At 38.3% G+C, this 14511-nt stretch overlaps 1 protein-coding gene across 1 annotated transcript in view; it reads right to left on the bottom strand.

The window, feature by feature from the left end:
• The window catches only part of LOC102996963 (Fc receptor-like protein 5), a 101081-nt gene that overhangs the window by 45871 nt on the left and 40699 nt on the right, over positions 1–14511 (bottom strand). Inside the window, 3 exon segments of the mRNA XM_028488147.1 lie at positions 9612–9822; positions 9824–9906; positions 10350–10457. Of these exon segments, the coding sequence (XP_028343948.1) occupies positions 9612–9822; positions 9824–9906; positions 10350–10457 (402 nt within the window).

The following is a 14511-nucleotide window of genomic DNA, read 5'->3' as shown; positions in this document are numbered from 1 at the left end:
ATAGAAGAGCTCTATTTAATTGACTTAAACGTAGGCATTTACAAATTAAATATGTTTAAATGTAGTAGAAACTAACCCAAATGAATTTCAAGTTCACATGATCTGGAAATATTCAATATTAAATTAATATTCAGTATTAAAGTTCAAGTTTGTTGGTTTAATTAATACAGATATGTCTTACTTTTATTACACTTAGGTTTACTAAATGTCAAATAAGGTCATATTATCTCTATTATAAAATTTATCAGTGAGAAAAATAGCTTGGGATGGTGGCTGACTTGGTGTCATGTCTCAAAGTTTTCATGGGTAATCTAAACATAATTGTTGAGAACAAATGCATTAAATAGATATAAATGGGGTAAGAGCTTTTAGGTGAACTCTTGAAGAATAATTATGTTTTATGGTATATCTACTTAAAAATAAGTTCACTAGATTTTTGGTAACTTGAAACTTTAGAATTTTGCTAAGTGAATTTAAATGATGGAAATTTATTAAACACCTATACCATTTCCAAATAAAATAAGATAATGAAATATTAATTACTGAATATAGGCTTCATTTTGTGGAGAAACTAAAGATATTTAGGACTATTAATAAAAATGTTTGATGCCACACTAAAAAATAGTCTATAAAAAAGCAAGTATTTTTAGAAATCATAAATAATATTTGTAAGTTTGCCAATCTACAGAATGCTAATGTAAAAGACAGTGCATCGTTGCTTACTTCTTAGCTTTTACTAGAAATTACAGTACCTAAACATTAAGAATTCTAATTAATATATATAATTAAAACTACTAAAATTAATAAGGGCAACGACTTTGCATGAAAGGAAAAGGACATAAAGAATGGACATTTTGTTATGGGAAAAGAGAGTCATTTTGTTCTGGAGAGAAAAAAAGGACGAAAAAGCACAGGACTAAATCTGAAAGTAAAAAATAAAGTTACAGAAGGTTTGGCGGAAAGGAACCCTGAGAAAAGAGTTTTGTGCATGGTCAGGACTGGCTAAAATTAAAATAAAATTTAATTGAGTAAATAAATTTAAATATTAAAAGTAAGCTGGTACAAAACTAGAATTTGGTTTTCTCTCCAAGTTCAGAGAACAAAGTTTTCTTGGAACATTGATCTGCTTTTGATAACAGATTGTAAAGTTTCTTTACCTTTTAAGTAATTTGTTGTAGCTTTCTGTATTTGCCTTTAAAATCTTTTATTGTCATGTTGGTTGAGTGAATAAGTATTGTTTCACACTGACCTATGATCCTATTTGACCAAGTGTTTTAAAAACCTTTTGATATCTTTGACAAACTTCCCAAGTCAAATTCCAAATGAATTCACTTGACTTCTAGCTAACTTTGTGATGCTTCAAAGGGCCACTGAAACATCCCAAAGAGAGATCTTAAACTAATTAGGTTTGTTGAGTATGTTAAATTACATGGGAAATATTGTCAAATAAGTTGTGATAAACTTTCTTAGGCTATATTATATGGGTATATGTCATTAATATAGAGCTCCTAAAAATTATATGAAATTCCTAAAGATCCAATATGTCCTGGTATAGTGTTATTAGTCATAATTCTAATTATTACCTTAAAATGTTGTATGTCACAGAATGTTGTATATTCTTTGTCAGTTACATTGTAATCAGATATTTAACCATGCCATTTAAAATCTTTTGTCTTTTATAGACAGTCATTGTTTTACTATGATGCTTTTACAAAATCAAGATCTTCAGGAAGATTCACAGAAAGGACTTTTTGACAAATAAGGTTTCTGATGACTTCTAGATCATACCACTGAACTGGGTAAGAAATTACAAAACTCTAATGGAAAACCTGATGACTTCATCCAGATCAGCAGGAATCAATTACATGAAACTGAATGAACTAATAAACACAATTTGTATTTTATAACTTTTTTCTGAAATATTACTGACTTTTAATCTTTATTTTCCAGAAAACCTTTCCTCTTACACTATGACCTACAAAAAATTGATAAAGTATACCTTTGTAAACAAAGATGAAATATTTATCTTTTTCTCTCTACCTGATCCCTCCAGAATTTGACTTTTCCAGCTGTCTCCCCTCTGGACTTTATGGCTTATTGCAATCCAGATTACAACTAGTTATACTCATCATTATTTTAATCTGTTCTCTCTTTGTTGTTTTCAAACTATGCTTTGTGTCTCTCTCTGCTCCACTCTGAGCTATATTACTTATATTCTGTCTATTTTGTAATATTGTTGTCTCTTAAATTACCTGATGTGTAACCAGGCCTCCAACAAAATTAATGATGGCTAAAAGTCTTGAGGCAATGATCACATATATAACTCTATACAGAATAATTGTAATAGTGCAACTCTAAATATGGGAAGAAGTAACAAGGGAAAAACATTTCCTGGATCATAATAGACTAGTAAGACAGGTGATCCAGAGAACTTTAGGTTATTAACAGGGCCTAATCCAGATATAGCACATGAATGGCCTATCACTGAGATCTTCGCCTTACTTAGGAATAAGTGTTCTTAGCACCACGGGACAAATAAGTCATGAAATGCCTCCCAAACCTTGGTTGAATTTATGACCAACGAAGGGCACTGTAAAGAAAAAAACGTTGCCTGCCATTCCAGTTCTATAAGGATCAAGCCATTAGCCACTGCAGTTGCCCGCCAACAGTGAGCTCCAAGGGGAATTCAGGATGGAGAAAAACAAGAAAGGTTCTGTGTTTTGGATATACTGGTCCTTAGATAGTTAAGATGTATATCTAAGGGAAATTTTTAAATGACCCCAGATTCTTGCGTCTTCCCATACAGAGAAATGACTTCTAGATCATACCACTGAACTGGGTAAGAAATTACAAAACTCTAATGGAAAACCTGATGACTTCATCCAGATCAGCAGGAATCAATTACATGAAACTGAATGAACTAATAAACACAATTTGTATTTTATAACTTTTTTCTGAAATATTACTGACTTTTAATCTTTATTTTCCAGAAAACCTTTCCTCTTACACTATGACCTACAAAAAATTGATAAAGTATACCTTTGTAAACAAAGATGAAATATTTATCTTTTTCTCTCTACCTGATCCCTCCAGAATTTGACTTTTCCAGCTGTCTCCCCTCTGGACTTTATGGCTTATTGCAATCCAGATTACAACTAGTTATACTCATCATTATTTTAATCTGTTCTCTCTTTGTTGTTTTCAAACTATGCTTTGTGTCTCTCTCTGCTCCACTCTGAGCTATATTACTTATATTCTGTCTATTTTGTAATATTGTTGTCTCTTAAATTACCTGATGTGTAACCAGGCCTCCAACAAAATTAATGATGGCTAAAAGTCTTGAGGCAATGATCACATATATAACTCTATACAGAATAATTGTAATAGTGCAACTCTAAATATGGGAAGAAGTAACAAGGGAAAAACATTTCCTGGATCATAATAGACTAGTAAGACAGGTGATCCAGAGAACTTTAGGTTATTAACAGGGCCTAATCCAGATATAGCACATGAATGGCCTATCACTGAGATCTTCGCCTTACTTAGGAATAAGTGTTCTTAGCACCACGGGACAAATAAGTCATGAAATGCCTCCCAAACCTTGGTTGAATTTATGACCAACGAAGGGCACTGTAAAGAAAAAAACGTTGCCTGCCATTCCAGTTCTATAAGGATCAAGCCATTAGCCACTGCAGTTGCCCGCCAACAGTGAGCTCCAAGGGGAATTCAGGATGGAGAAAAACAAGAAAGGTTCTGTGTTTTGGATATACTGGTCCTTAGATAGTTAAGATGTATATCTAAGGGAAATTTTTAAATGACCCCAGATTCTTGCGTCTTCCCATACAGAGAAAAGTACTAAAATCATTAAGTTGAGATTTCTCTTCTTTGTGGTTAGCAGTAATCTTTTGATGCTTGACTACATGTTTTTCTAGCAAAAAGTTTGTATATATCCTGGCTCCTCCCTTACCTCTTCGGAGCAGTTCCTCAGAGCTATCTGAGAGGCTGTCTTATGCGCGATAGTCCTCAGTAAGTTTCTTAATAAAACTTAATTCTCAACTTTTACGTTGTGCATTTTTCTTTCATTTGACACTTGCTATCTGTCTCTGAACCCCAAGTGGAAGCAGAGACAGAAGCTCCTTGGTCTTCCCTGGCTGACATTAGGAACTGAGGCCCCTGTCCCAGTCCAACCCGTCTACTCACCCAGAATCAGCAGTAGCAGCCACAGAACCATGGGGACCTGGCCTGGCCGAAGGCAGGTAAAGTCTGTCTCACCACAAGCCAGGCTTATTTCTCATCCACGAAAGAGGACAGAAGGGAGGTACTCAGATGAGATCTGCAAGAGTTAGAAAAGGGGAAGTAAAAGAATCATATCTTGCCTTGGGCTCTGAAAAATTAACACAACTACCTTCCTAAATGTTGTTTGTATTTCAACCCCAGAAGTTGTGCGATTTTAGATGTTTACAGTTATCTTCCAGCAGCTCAACTCTCTCTGGAGAAATGTCTCCAAGGCTGTGCTGGGTTCTCTGAAATGCCACGCTATAGATTTGCTAGTATTCAAATAACTTTTTTTCATTTTTCAAATGGAAAAAAACCTAACATTACCTTGAATTCATACAACATCTGGTTCTGCATAAGGCTCCTAATATAGACATACCTTGTGACTGTGGTGTCCTGCTATGTTTTATGGTGTAAGTCACAAAAAATCAAAGGGTCAAGGCAAACATGAAAGCCTTTTGACCTTACATAAACTGGTGAATTAAAAATTCACCAACTACAAAAGGAGCTGCCCCTAAATTCCTCCCAGATCTGTGCAAATTAGGAGATAAAAGAACAAGCATTAGGTAGGAAACTGTTTTGTGCCCCATCTCAGCCTATAACCAGTGCTGTGCCTGGGCAGGCCCTTGTGATTCTTATTATGATTGCAAGACACCCTCAGCAATAACCACGAAGAAACTTTGGGAAAAAAAAGAGTTCATTACTCACAGGTCCTGGAAAGCACATGGCACACCTGGGGGCTACACTGTGAGGTCATGGGCTGGGGTTCTGCTTTTATTGGCGTGGAGGGTGGGGCTTAGTGTTTTGAGGGCTCACTCTTTATTGGTGAATTTAAAATATAAAAACCAGAAGTTAAAGCACAGGAAGAGAAAAAAACAAGAGGCCCAAAGGGTCAGTTATCAAAATCAACCAATATCTCTAAAACAAAGGAGCCTGGGGGGCAAAGGAGGGCGGTGGGGTGGGCTTTGGTGCTGCCTTTTATCTAGTGGATGGCAATGTGTTTATTCAAAGTAGCTCTTTGAAGTGGATGCCTCAGCAATCAAAGCTTAAGTCAGGCACTTGCATTATGAAAGAAAGAACAACTGTTAGGGCCCATACTACAGAACCTCTGTTTTTAAAGCCAGAGCCCTTATCAGAGAGGCCTTCCCTGGCCTTGAAATCAAAGAGGTCTCACCTGATTATTTTCTGTTTCAAGGCCCTGTATGCTTTTTTTCATAGCATTTATCATTATTTGTAATTATTTCCTCTATTTTCTTGTTTGTTTTTACGTCTTCTCCTCAGCTATAATTCAAGGGCCCATGTTTATCTTACCCATTGTTGTATCCCTTGTACCTCTACCAATTCTCTCTTGCAGGGAGGCATTAAATAAGTATTTTTTGAGAAATTATGAAAAACTCTGGACCAGGGTTTCTTGACATTTATTTCATTAGCACTTCCCTAAGGGGCCTTTTCAGATTTTTTTTTCTAGCCACCCCCCTCCTCTATGAAACATGAATAGCACAGATATGCTGTATGTATATATATACATAAAAAGTAAGATTTTTTTTTTCACCTCCACAAGGACCAATTTTTGCTGCTTTGAGGGTGATATCACCTCTGTTGGGAATGCATGCTTGAGACATAGAGACAGACCATTCTCAGCAATCTAACTACCAGGATAGAAAGTTATGACCTTTCAAAGACATCTTTGTATAGAAACAGAAACCTCTGAGCAAGTTTCCCTTCTTTGTGGAGGCTATCCTGAGGCTATAATGGAAAGAAGTCCTCTTCTTTAACCAGATGGCATTCTATTCTTCCCCCCACCCCATGACAGTTACCAAATTTTGTTTTTCTGTATGCATTAATGTGATTGTATGATGTTCTTTTCTCTCCTTAGACTGTAGTATCACAGGGCTGAAAAGAGTCTGGTGTGTTCTCCATCATGTTTTCTTTCTTCTCTTCCTTCCTCCTGTCCCTTATTTCCTCCTACACTCCTTCCTCCCTCCCTTTCTTTTTTTATTGTAGAAAGAACACTTAGCATGATATCTATCTTCTGAAAAAATTTTTCATTATACAATATATTATCATTGACTATAGATACAATGTTATACAGCAGCGCTCTAAAGCTTAACTTAATCTTGCTTAACTGAAACTTTACGCCAGTTGACTAGTAACCCCTCATTTCCTCCTCCTGGCAACCACAGGTCCACTCTGATTCTATGAATTTGACTATTTTAGATAGCTCGTGTAGGTGGAATAATGCATTGTTTGTTTTTCTGTAACTGGCCTATGTCACAACATAATTGTCCTCATGGTTCATCCATGTTGTCACATGTTGCAAAATTGCCTTCCTTTTTTAAGGCTGAGTAGTTTTTCATTGTATGTACATATAACAGGGAAGAGCCAATCCTGACTCCATGTTGGATCTGTTTGTTTACTTTAACCTTTGCTTCCTGTTGCTTTTGTTCTCTAAAAGGACACTGTGTGTACATAATGGCCTGCCTCTGGGAACCCTGCCCTCTGCCTGAATGTTAAACCAAAGTGCCTTTGTTCAGGGAGGCATCCTGACCGTGTCCACCTGTGAACAGCTGCAAGAAAGAAGAAATTAGCATGTCCCCTCTCCAAGGCTGGCCATTCCAGGACATATTTGCAAGACTTATGGCCTTTTTATTTTACTTCCTCACCTCCTCCCACCCTCTGTTCTATAAAAGAAACTGACATCCAGACCCCGATAAGATGATTCTTTTTAGACACTAGTCTGCCATTTTCTCCACCTGCCAGGTTTCCAAATAAAGTCATTATTCTTTGCCTCAACACCTGTCTCCTGATTTATTGGCCTGTCATGCAGCAAGCGGAGGGAGCTTGGACTCAGTAACATACACACCATGTTTTCTTTATCCATACATCTATTGATGGACAGTTAGGTTTCTTCCACATCATGGTTATTGCGCATAGTGCTTTAAAGAACAGAGCAGTGCTAATATCTCTTCAAGATCCTGATTTCAATTATTTTGGATGAATACACAGAACTGATATTGGTGGATCATACAATAGTTCTATCTTTAATTTTTGTTAGAAACTTTATACTGTTTAATATAGATGCTGTATCTTATAGATTAATAAATGATGCCTTACTAAATTTGGTGAAACTTATAAGAGGAACATAAAGTGAGGAGGTGCAACAAAGTCAGCTTTAAGCCTCTGCAGTCAGGAAAATATGGAATCTAGTCTTAGCTCTACCCTCTACTGACTGTGTGAACATGGCAGACTACTTCCCCAAGATTGTTAACCATGGGCAATATCACACACTTAAAACATACTTTTTTAAAAATAATTACAGATAATATGTGTAAGTTTGCCATACATAATAGACCCAATAATTAGTCATTGGTAACATTTTTTGGCTAGTAGAATATTAGTAGGGATCAGTATGATATATCATTTGGAGGTATTCTCTAAGTTTTTGGTCTTAAAAATAATATATTACAAAGAGATATAGTTATGCTGAAAAGGCTAAAAACATAACACCTTTATGAAAGTGTTGGTTATAAAAGGTGGATGCATTTATGCTTCCAGTAATGATGGAAGAAGAAACTGAACTAACCTTTCTTCTGAGGATCACTAGAAATGCTGGGCGAAATTCTTTTCAAAGTCTCTTTCAAGGTACTGAAGAGATAATAAGACAGTGAAGAATTCTGAGACACGATTAGAGAAGAAAGGAGCTCAGGGAGAAAAACCTGGCTTCTGAAACCACTTGTTTAAAAGGGCACTTGCGAAGTCCAGAAAGGGCAGCAGGGAGGCTTGCGCTTTAACACAGTCCTGTGGGGTTGGGAGACATGGACTGGTATTCATGTTGGTGTGTGTGGAAATGTTTAAAATATGATTGTAAAATTAAAAAGAATAAAATACTGCCATTAGCAGCAACGTGGATGGATCTAGAGAATACGTAGCTCAGTGAAACAAGTCAGGCAGAGAAAGACAAATACTATATGATATCAGTTACATGTAAATAATCTAAAAAATAATACAAATGAATAAATATACAAAACAGAAACAGACTCACAGACATAGAAATCAAACTTATGGTTACCAAAGAGGAGACAGAGAGAGGTAGGGAGGGATAAATTAGAAGTATGGGATTAACATATACAAACTGTGATACATAAAATAGATAAGCAACAAGAGTTTACTCTATAGCACAGGGAATTATATTCAATATCTTGTAATAACTTGTAATGGAATATGATCTGCAAAAAAAAACCCAGAAACAGAACCAAATCACTGTGCTGTACACCTGAAACTAATGCAATATCGTAAAAAATATATATATGGCTGTAAAATTTTTGACAGTTCCTCAATTTAGAGGTGGAGTCCTATACTCCCTCCCCTTGTATCTGGACAAGTTTGTTAGGCGCTAAGACCCAATGAAACTGTGGTGGAAGTGATACTGTAATTTTGGAATTAGTTGATGAGATGTTGTAGATTCACTATCACATTTTTTTTTAAGCTTAAGCCAACATATAAAAAGTCTGACTACCCTAAGGCCACCATGTTATGAGGAAGTCCAGACCACATTGAAGGGTCACACATACTCTAATTGACTGTCCAGGTTGAGGTCCCAACCTATAGCCAGCGTCAACCACCAGACATGCAGGGAAGATGGTCCCTTATGATCCATATAATAGATCCAAGAATTCAAAAAGGAGTCACTGTTCTTGTCATGAGTAGGGTAACTGAGAAGAAATGGATAAATAAAAGAGAAAATATTATACTAAGTTGTTTTCATTTATTTAAATATAACTCTTAATTACATTTTACTCCATTGCATATAAACTAATTTTGTCTATTGAAAATTATTAAATTACATTTAATAATTGGACTTTTTATTTAAAAGTCAAGCATGGAGGAATGTGTTAATGGTTTTAGTCTCAAGTGACTACACACAGGGAAAAATGACATATTGTAAAATTAGTAATATGGCAACATTGCCCACTACATGGAACCTTAGAAAATTGTGAAGCATGAAAATAAATGATGAGATTTTTGAAGGTTTTCATTTTTCTCTCTTTTTTTTTTTTCAAATCCAATCTATATCAGTAATGGGCCCTGGAATCCTTGCCAATACTATGCAGAAGCAGTAAATATAAATTCATGTAACATTAAGCATAGTGTGTACTTTTCAGGTTAGTGTGGAGAGAAGAAAAGCAGTCAGGCATTGAGGGAGCTCACCTTCTCCAACTCCCCCCATAGAGCAGACATCACCTAGACCTCCACCTATTTTCTGAAACCCAAGTATGGTACCAATAAAAAGCCATTGACTCTAATACTACTCCTGTATCCAGGGACCATCAACCCACCTGAGATGGAGAGTGGCACCAGTTCACAGAACTGGGCCCCCAGGCCATTGTCAGCCTCACAGGAATAGCTTCCAGAATGCCCTGCAGTTAGAGAGAGGTTGAAGGATGCTCCTTCTCCAGAGCGCACTGAGCTGCTACCCAGGTTGATGTCCTCATGATAAAACCGGTACAGGATTGGGGGCGGGGGCGGGGATGTAGGGGCAGCTCCAAGCCTCACAGCAAAGCTCTACCATGTCCCCCATGACAGCCTGGGTCCTGGGACCCCTGAGGGTGAGGACAGGACAAGATGTTGGAACTAACAGACCCAAAGGGGGCTATCAGAGAGGATTTGTGATGCTGCATTAGACTCATGAATTCCCATACCAGGATCTCAGCAACGGGCCTGGCTCTTGGTCATTGTGTATTCCTTCCATTCCTGTATCCCCGTTAGGTCAATCAGAGATTGTTTTTTCAAAGTGTCTTTAGAAATTTGGGAAAATATCAATTCTGGGTCATTGTCTAGAGACATGATCATTTGTCGTTCTCATCTTATTTACTTCTAATGCCAACCCAATGCCCTTTGTGTTTTCTGCTATGAAAAAAAAAAGATGTCAGCAGTTTAACTTTTGAAGGTAACCCATCCTCAAATTGTTGGTGGTTCTCCACAGCACTGATCACTGGGATCTCCTGGAATTTCCTCATGACTCCTGGCTCTTGGTTTGGGGATTTCTGTCTGAGATGAATGGGAGTGAAATTTACTTCTCACAGAGATATTCACCACCTTGTTCTGGATGGGATTGTGGCCATTGTCAGCTCTATAGTGATACCGGCCAGCACTGTGCTCCTTCACAGCTGGGATCTCCAGATCTGCTGACAGGGAATGCTGGGCTTCTGTCACAGACTGGTTCCTGTGGCCTCTCTGTGCTAGGAAAATGTGATGTTTCCTGTGCCCTCAGCCACTGAGCAGAGTAGGGTGAGATCCCCTCCTTCAGTCTCTTGTCCCCCAGGGGCCTGGGTATCTAAGATTACATTAGAGCCCAGGACTTCTAGCTGAATAGAAGATGACGTATGAGAACCCTGACTATGAAAGACTCTGGGAACAAAAGGTAGACTTATTTCAGCCTCTAATACAAGGAGTGGGAATATGGGTATTGCTTATGTAACATATTACAAGTATACAATGGTAAGGAATCCATGGTAATTATCCTTGAAGAATGTGGATACAGATACTTGCAGGTCCTAACCCAGATCTTGGCTAATTTCATGGGTGGTAATCATTAAAGAATCACGATGAATCATCCACTACATGAGAGAAGAAACATTTTTTTTTTGGATGAGTCACTTGCGATGAATCATCCACTACATGAGAGAAGAAACATTTTTTTTTGGATGAGTCACTGTGCAGACACATACCTTTTGCACAGAATGCAGAAGTTCACTGGTAGCATCAGTCTACCTTGAAAAAGGTACTGTTCCTAATAATGTCAATAAAAATTCCTCCATTATTCCCAATTTCAAGGATCAACACAAATTGTCACCCCCTCCTCTGACTACTCCAGTTCACTTTGATTTCTGCTCTTCTGACTCTTCCTTTTAGCCCCATATGTGTTGCAATCCAGCATGTGGAGACATTTGGAGAGCAGGAGCCTTGTCTTTTAAAGTTCCCAACCCTCTGCTAAATGCCAGCGCACACAGTCGGTGATCAATGAAGATTTGATTGATGATATTACTTTAATAAGAAGAGAAAGATTATGAGGAGCTTAGTCCATTTGTTATTCTTATGAAATGGCAAGAGCAGTTTGAAGAGTTTCTCTAGTCCAGCTCCTACTTTCCACAAGGACAGAAGTTGCACAAAGAAACAAAAGACTAGCCGTCCATGCTGAAGCTACAGTGTTCATGTTTTTCCCCATGCTCAGCCCCACTGATACTTATTCTGCCCGTGAATTTAAGATTGGAGGCTCCAATTTCTTTCTTTTTTAAAAAAAACACTTTTTGTTTTTAAAATAGATTTATTTATTTATTTTTGGCTGCGTAGGCTCTTCCTTGCTGTGCACGGGCTTTCTCTAGTTGCGGTGAGCAGGGGCTACTCTTTGTTGCAGTGCGTGGGCTTCTCATTGTGGTGGCTTCTTTTTGTTGCTGAGCACGGGGTCTAGGTGCGTGGGCTTCAGTAGTTGTGGTTCACGGGCTCTAGAGCGCAGGCTCAGTAGTTGTGTTGCACGGTCTTAGTTGCTCCGTGGCAAGTGGGATCTTCCCGGACCAGGGCTCAAACCCGTGTACCCTGCACTGGCAGGTGGATTCTTAACCACTGCGCCACCAGGGAAGCCCCGAGGCTCCAATTTCTGACACTGTGAGTCACTGTCTCTGCCTGGCACCAGTAAGACCCTGAGTCTTCACTCCACATGGTGGGGATCTAGAACTCTGAGGAGCTGCTCCAGCCTAACCCCAGGGTCCTGCTATCTCTGAAGAAGCAAACTGGAGCTGGGCATCTGAGCTCTGTGGAGAGGGGTGGGTCTTTCAAGAGAGATCAAGGTCACTGGGCTCAGAAGTGCTGTCAGCCCAGGACATGGAAACAGCTCTGGAGAGAAGGATTACAACAGTTTTCAGAGCAGTAAGATTTATAGTTCCTGCTGAAAAGTACCTGGTGAGAAACAACCCCAGCAAACAGGACATTCAGAACGAGACATGCCACGTACCATGTCTCCCTTGAATGGTCAAACCACAAGCACTCCAGTTCATGTTTGGTGTATGGGTAGCTTTCCCCTATGAGGTACCCACCTGCTCTGCTACCACTGTCTCCTATCCACTCCAGCTCCCACAGGAGTGACAGTTTTACTTAAGACTTCAATCTTTACTACTCTCTACTATTTCTGTTTTTAGAATTTTCTTCCAGTAACAGTACAGTAATATTTGCCACTGTCACTCAAAACTGCATTTTGGATAGGAAAGCTTGAGACTTCATCTGTGAAAACAATAACTCTTTTCTATCTCTGTAATAAGTCACTGTCTTTATTTTCCAAGACTTTTCTCTCTGGCATATCAGAACTACACTGTTTCATTCAAAGACAGAAGAGGGAGCCAGGACAGTGAGCCAGTCTGAAAGAGAGGGGAGGGGGGAACTGGATTTTTCATTTCTGTAGAGAATCCAATGCCTGACCTTCTCCTTTACTCTTAGGCAATGAGATGTATCGGGTGTAACCTCTTCATCTTTAGACAAGATAGACGTTTCAACCCATTCCTTAGTCACTCAGAGATGCATCTTATTTTTCCTGAGGAGATATCTTATTCAGCTTGGGCTGCTCTAACAAAATGCCATAAACTAGGGGGCTTATCAACAACACAAATTTATTTCTCACACTTCTGGAAGCTGAAAGTCCAAGATCAGGATTTCAGCATTGTCCAGTTCTGGTGAGGACCCCTTTCCAGGTTGCAGACTGCTGACTTGTATTCTCATACAGCAGGAAGAGACCCAACTAGTTCTCCAGCCTCTTCTTATAAGGGCACTAATCTCATTCATGAAGAGTCCACCCTCATGATCTAATTACCTCGTAAAGCTTCCACCTCCAAATACTATCACATTGGGAATATGGTTTTAACATATGAATGGGTAATAGGCTAAAACATTCAGTCCATTACAGGGAATGTCAAGGTAAACATAACTTTTTACATAGATAAAGGGTGTTCTGCAAAAGCTCCTACTCCTTAGCTCGTTCCATTGGTGACTTCACATAGGGGACCCTTGTCCTCAGTGGACATTTTGCTTTCCCACCCCCTATGCTTTCATACAGTCTTTAAAGGCACCACATTGTATTGTAAAGGCATGCTCTGTTCCTTCTTCTGAGCTTGCTAGATGAAATCACCAAGTGGCCTGGATAACGGGAATAAGCTGGTTACTGGAATAAGATCTAGTACCTTTTGTTTTTTCTTCTTTTAACATCTTTATTGGAGTATAATTGCTTTACAATGGTGTGTTATTTTCTGCTGTATAACAAAGTGAATCAGCTATACATATACATATATCCCCATATCTCTGCCCTCTTGCATATCCCTCCCACCCTCCCTATTCCACCCCTCTAAGTAGACTCTTTTTTTTAGATTCCATACATATGTGTTAGCATACGGTATTTGTTTTACTCTTTCTGACTTACTTCATTCTATATGACAGTCTATAGGTCCATCCACCTCACTACAAATAACTCAATTTCATTTCCTTTTTTGGCTAAGTAATATTCCATTGTACATATGTACCACATTTTTATCCATTCATCTGTCGATGGACACTTAGGTTGCTTCCATGTCCTGGCTATTGTAAATAGAGCTGCAATGAACATTGTGGTACATCACTCTATTTGAGTTATGGTTTGCTCAGGGTATATGCCCAGCAGTGGGTTTGCTGGGTCATATGGTAGTTCTATTTTTAGTTTTTTAAGGAAACTCCATACTGTTCTCCATAGTGGCTGTATCAATTTACATTCCCACCAACAGGGCAGAGGGTTCCCTTTTCCCCACACCCTCTCCAGTATTCATTGTTTGTAGATTTTTTGATGATGGCCATTCTGAGGTAATACTTCATTGAGGTTTTCATTTGCATTTCTCTAATGATTAGTGATGATGAGCATACTTTCATTTGTTTGATGGCAATCTGTATATATTCTTTGGAGAAATGTCTATTAAGGTCTTCTGCCCATGTTTGGATTGGGTTATTTGTTTTTTCTTATATTGAGCAGCATGAGCTGCTTGTATATTTGGAGATTAATCCTTTATCAGTTGCTTCATTTGCAAATATTTTCTCCCGTAATGAGGGTTGTCTTTTCATCTTGTTTATGGTTTGTTTTGCTGTGCAAAAGCATTTAGGTTTCATTAGATCCCATTTGTTTATTTTTGTTTTTATTTCCATTTCTCTAGGAGGTGGGTCAAAAAGGAT

The sequence above is a fragment of the Physeter macrocephalus genome, chromosome 4, assembly GCF_002837175.3.
Source record: "Physeter macrocephalus isolate SW-GA chromosome 4, ASM283717v5, whole genome shotgun sequence".
In the NCBI taxonomy this organism is placed as follows: domain Eukaryota; kingdom Metazoa; phylum Chordata; class Mammalia; order Artiodactyla; family Physeteridae; genus Physeter; species Physeter macrocephalus.
The sequence above is the reverse complement of the archived record's forward strand: the minus strand, read 5'-3'. Positions and strand labels throughout refer to the sequence as shown.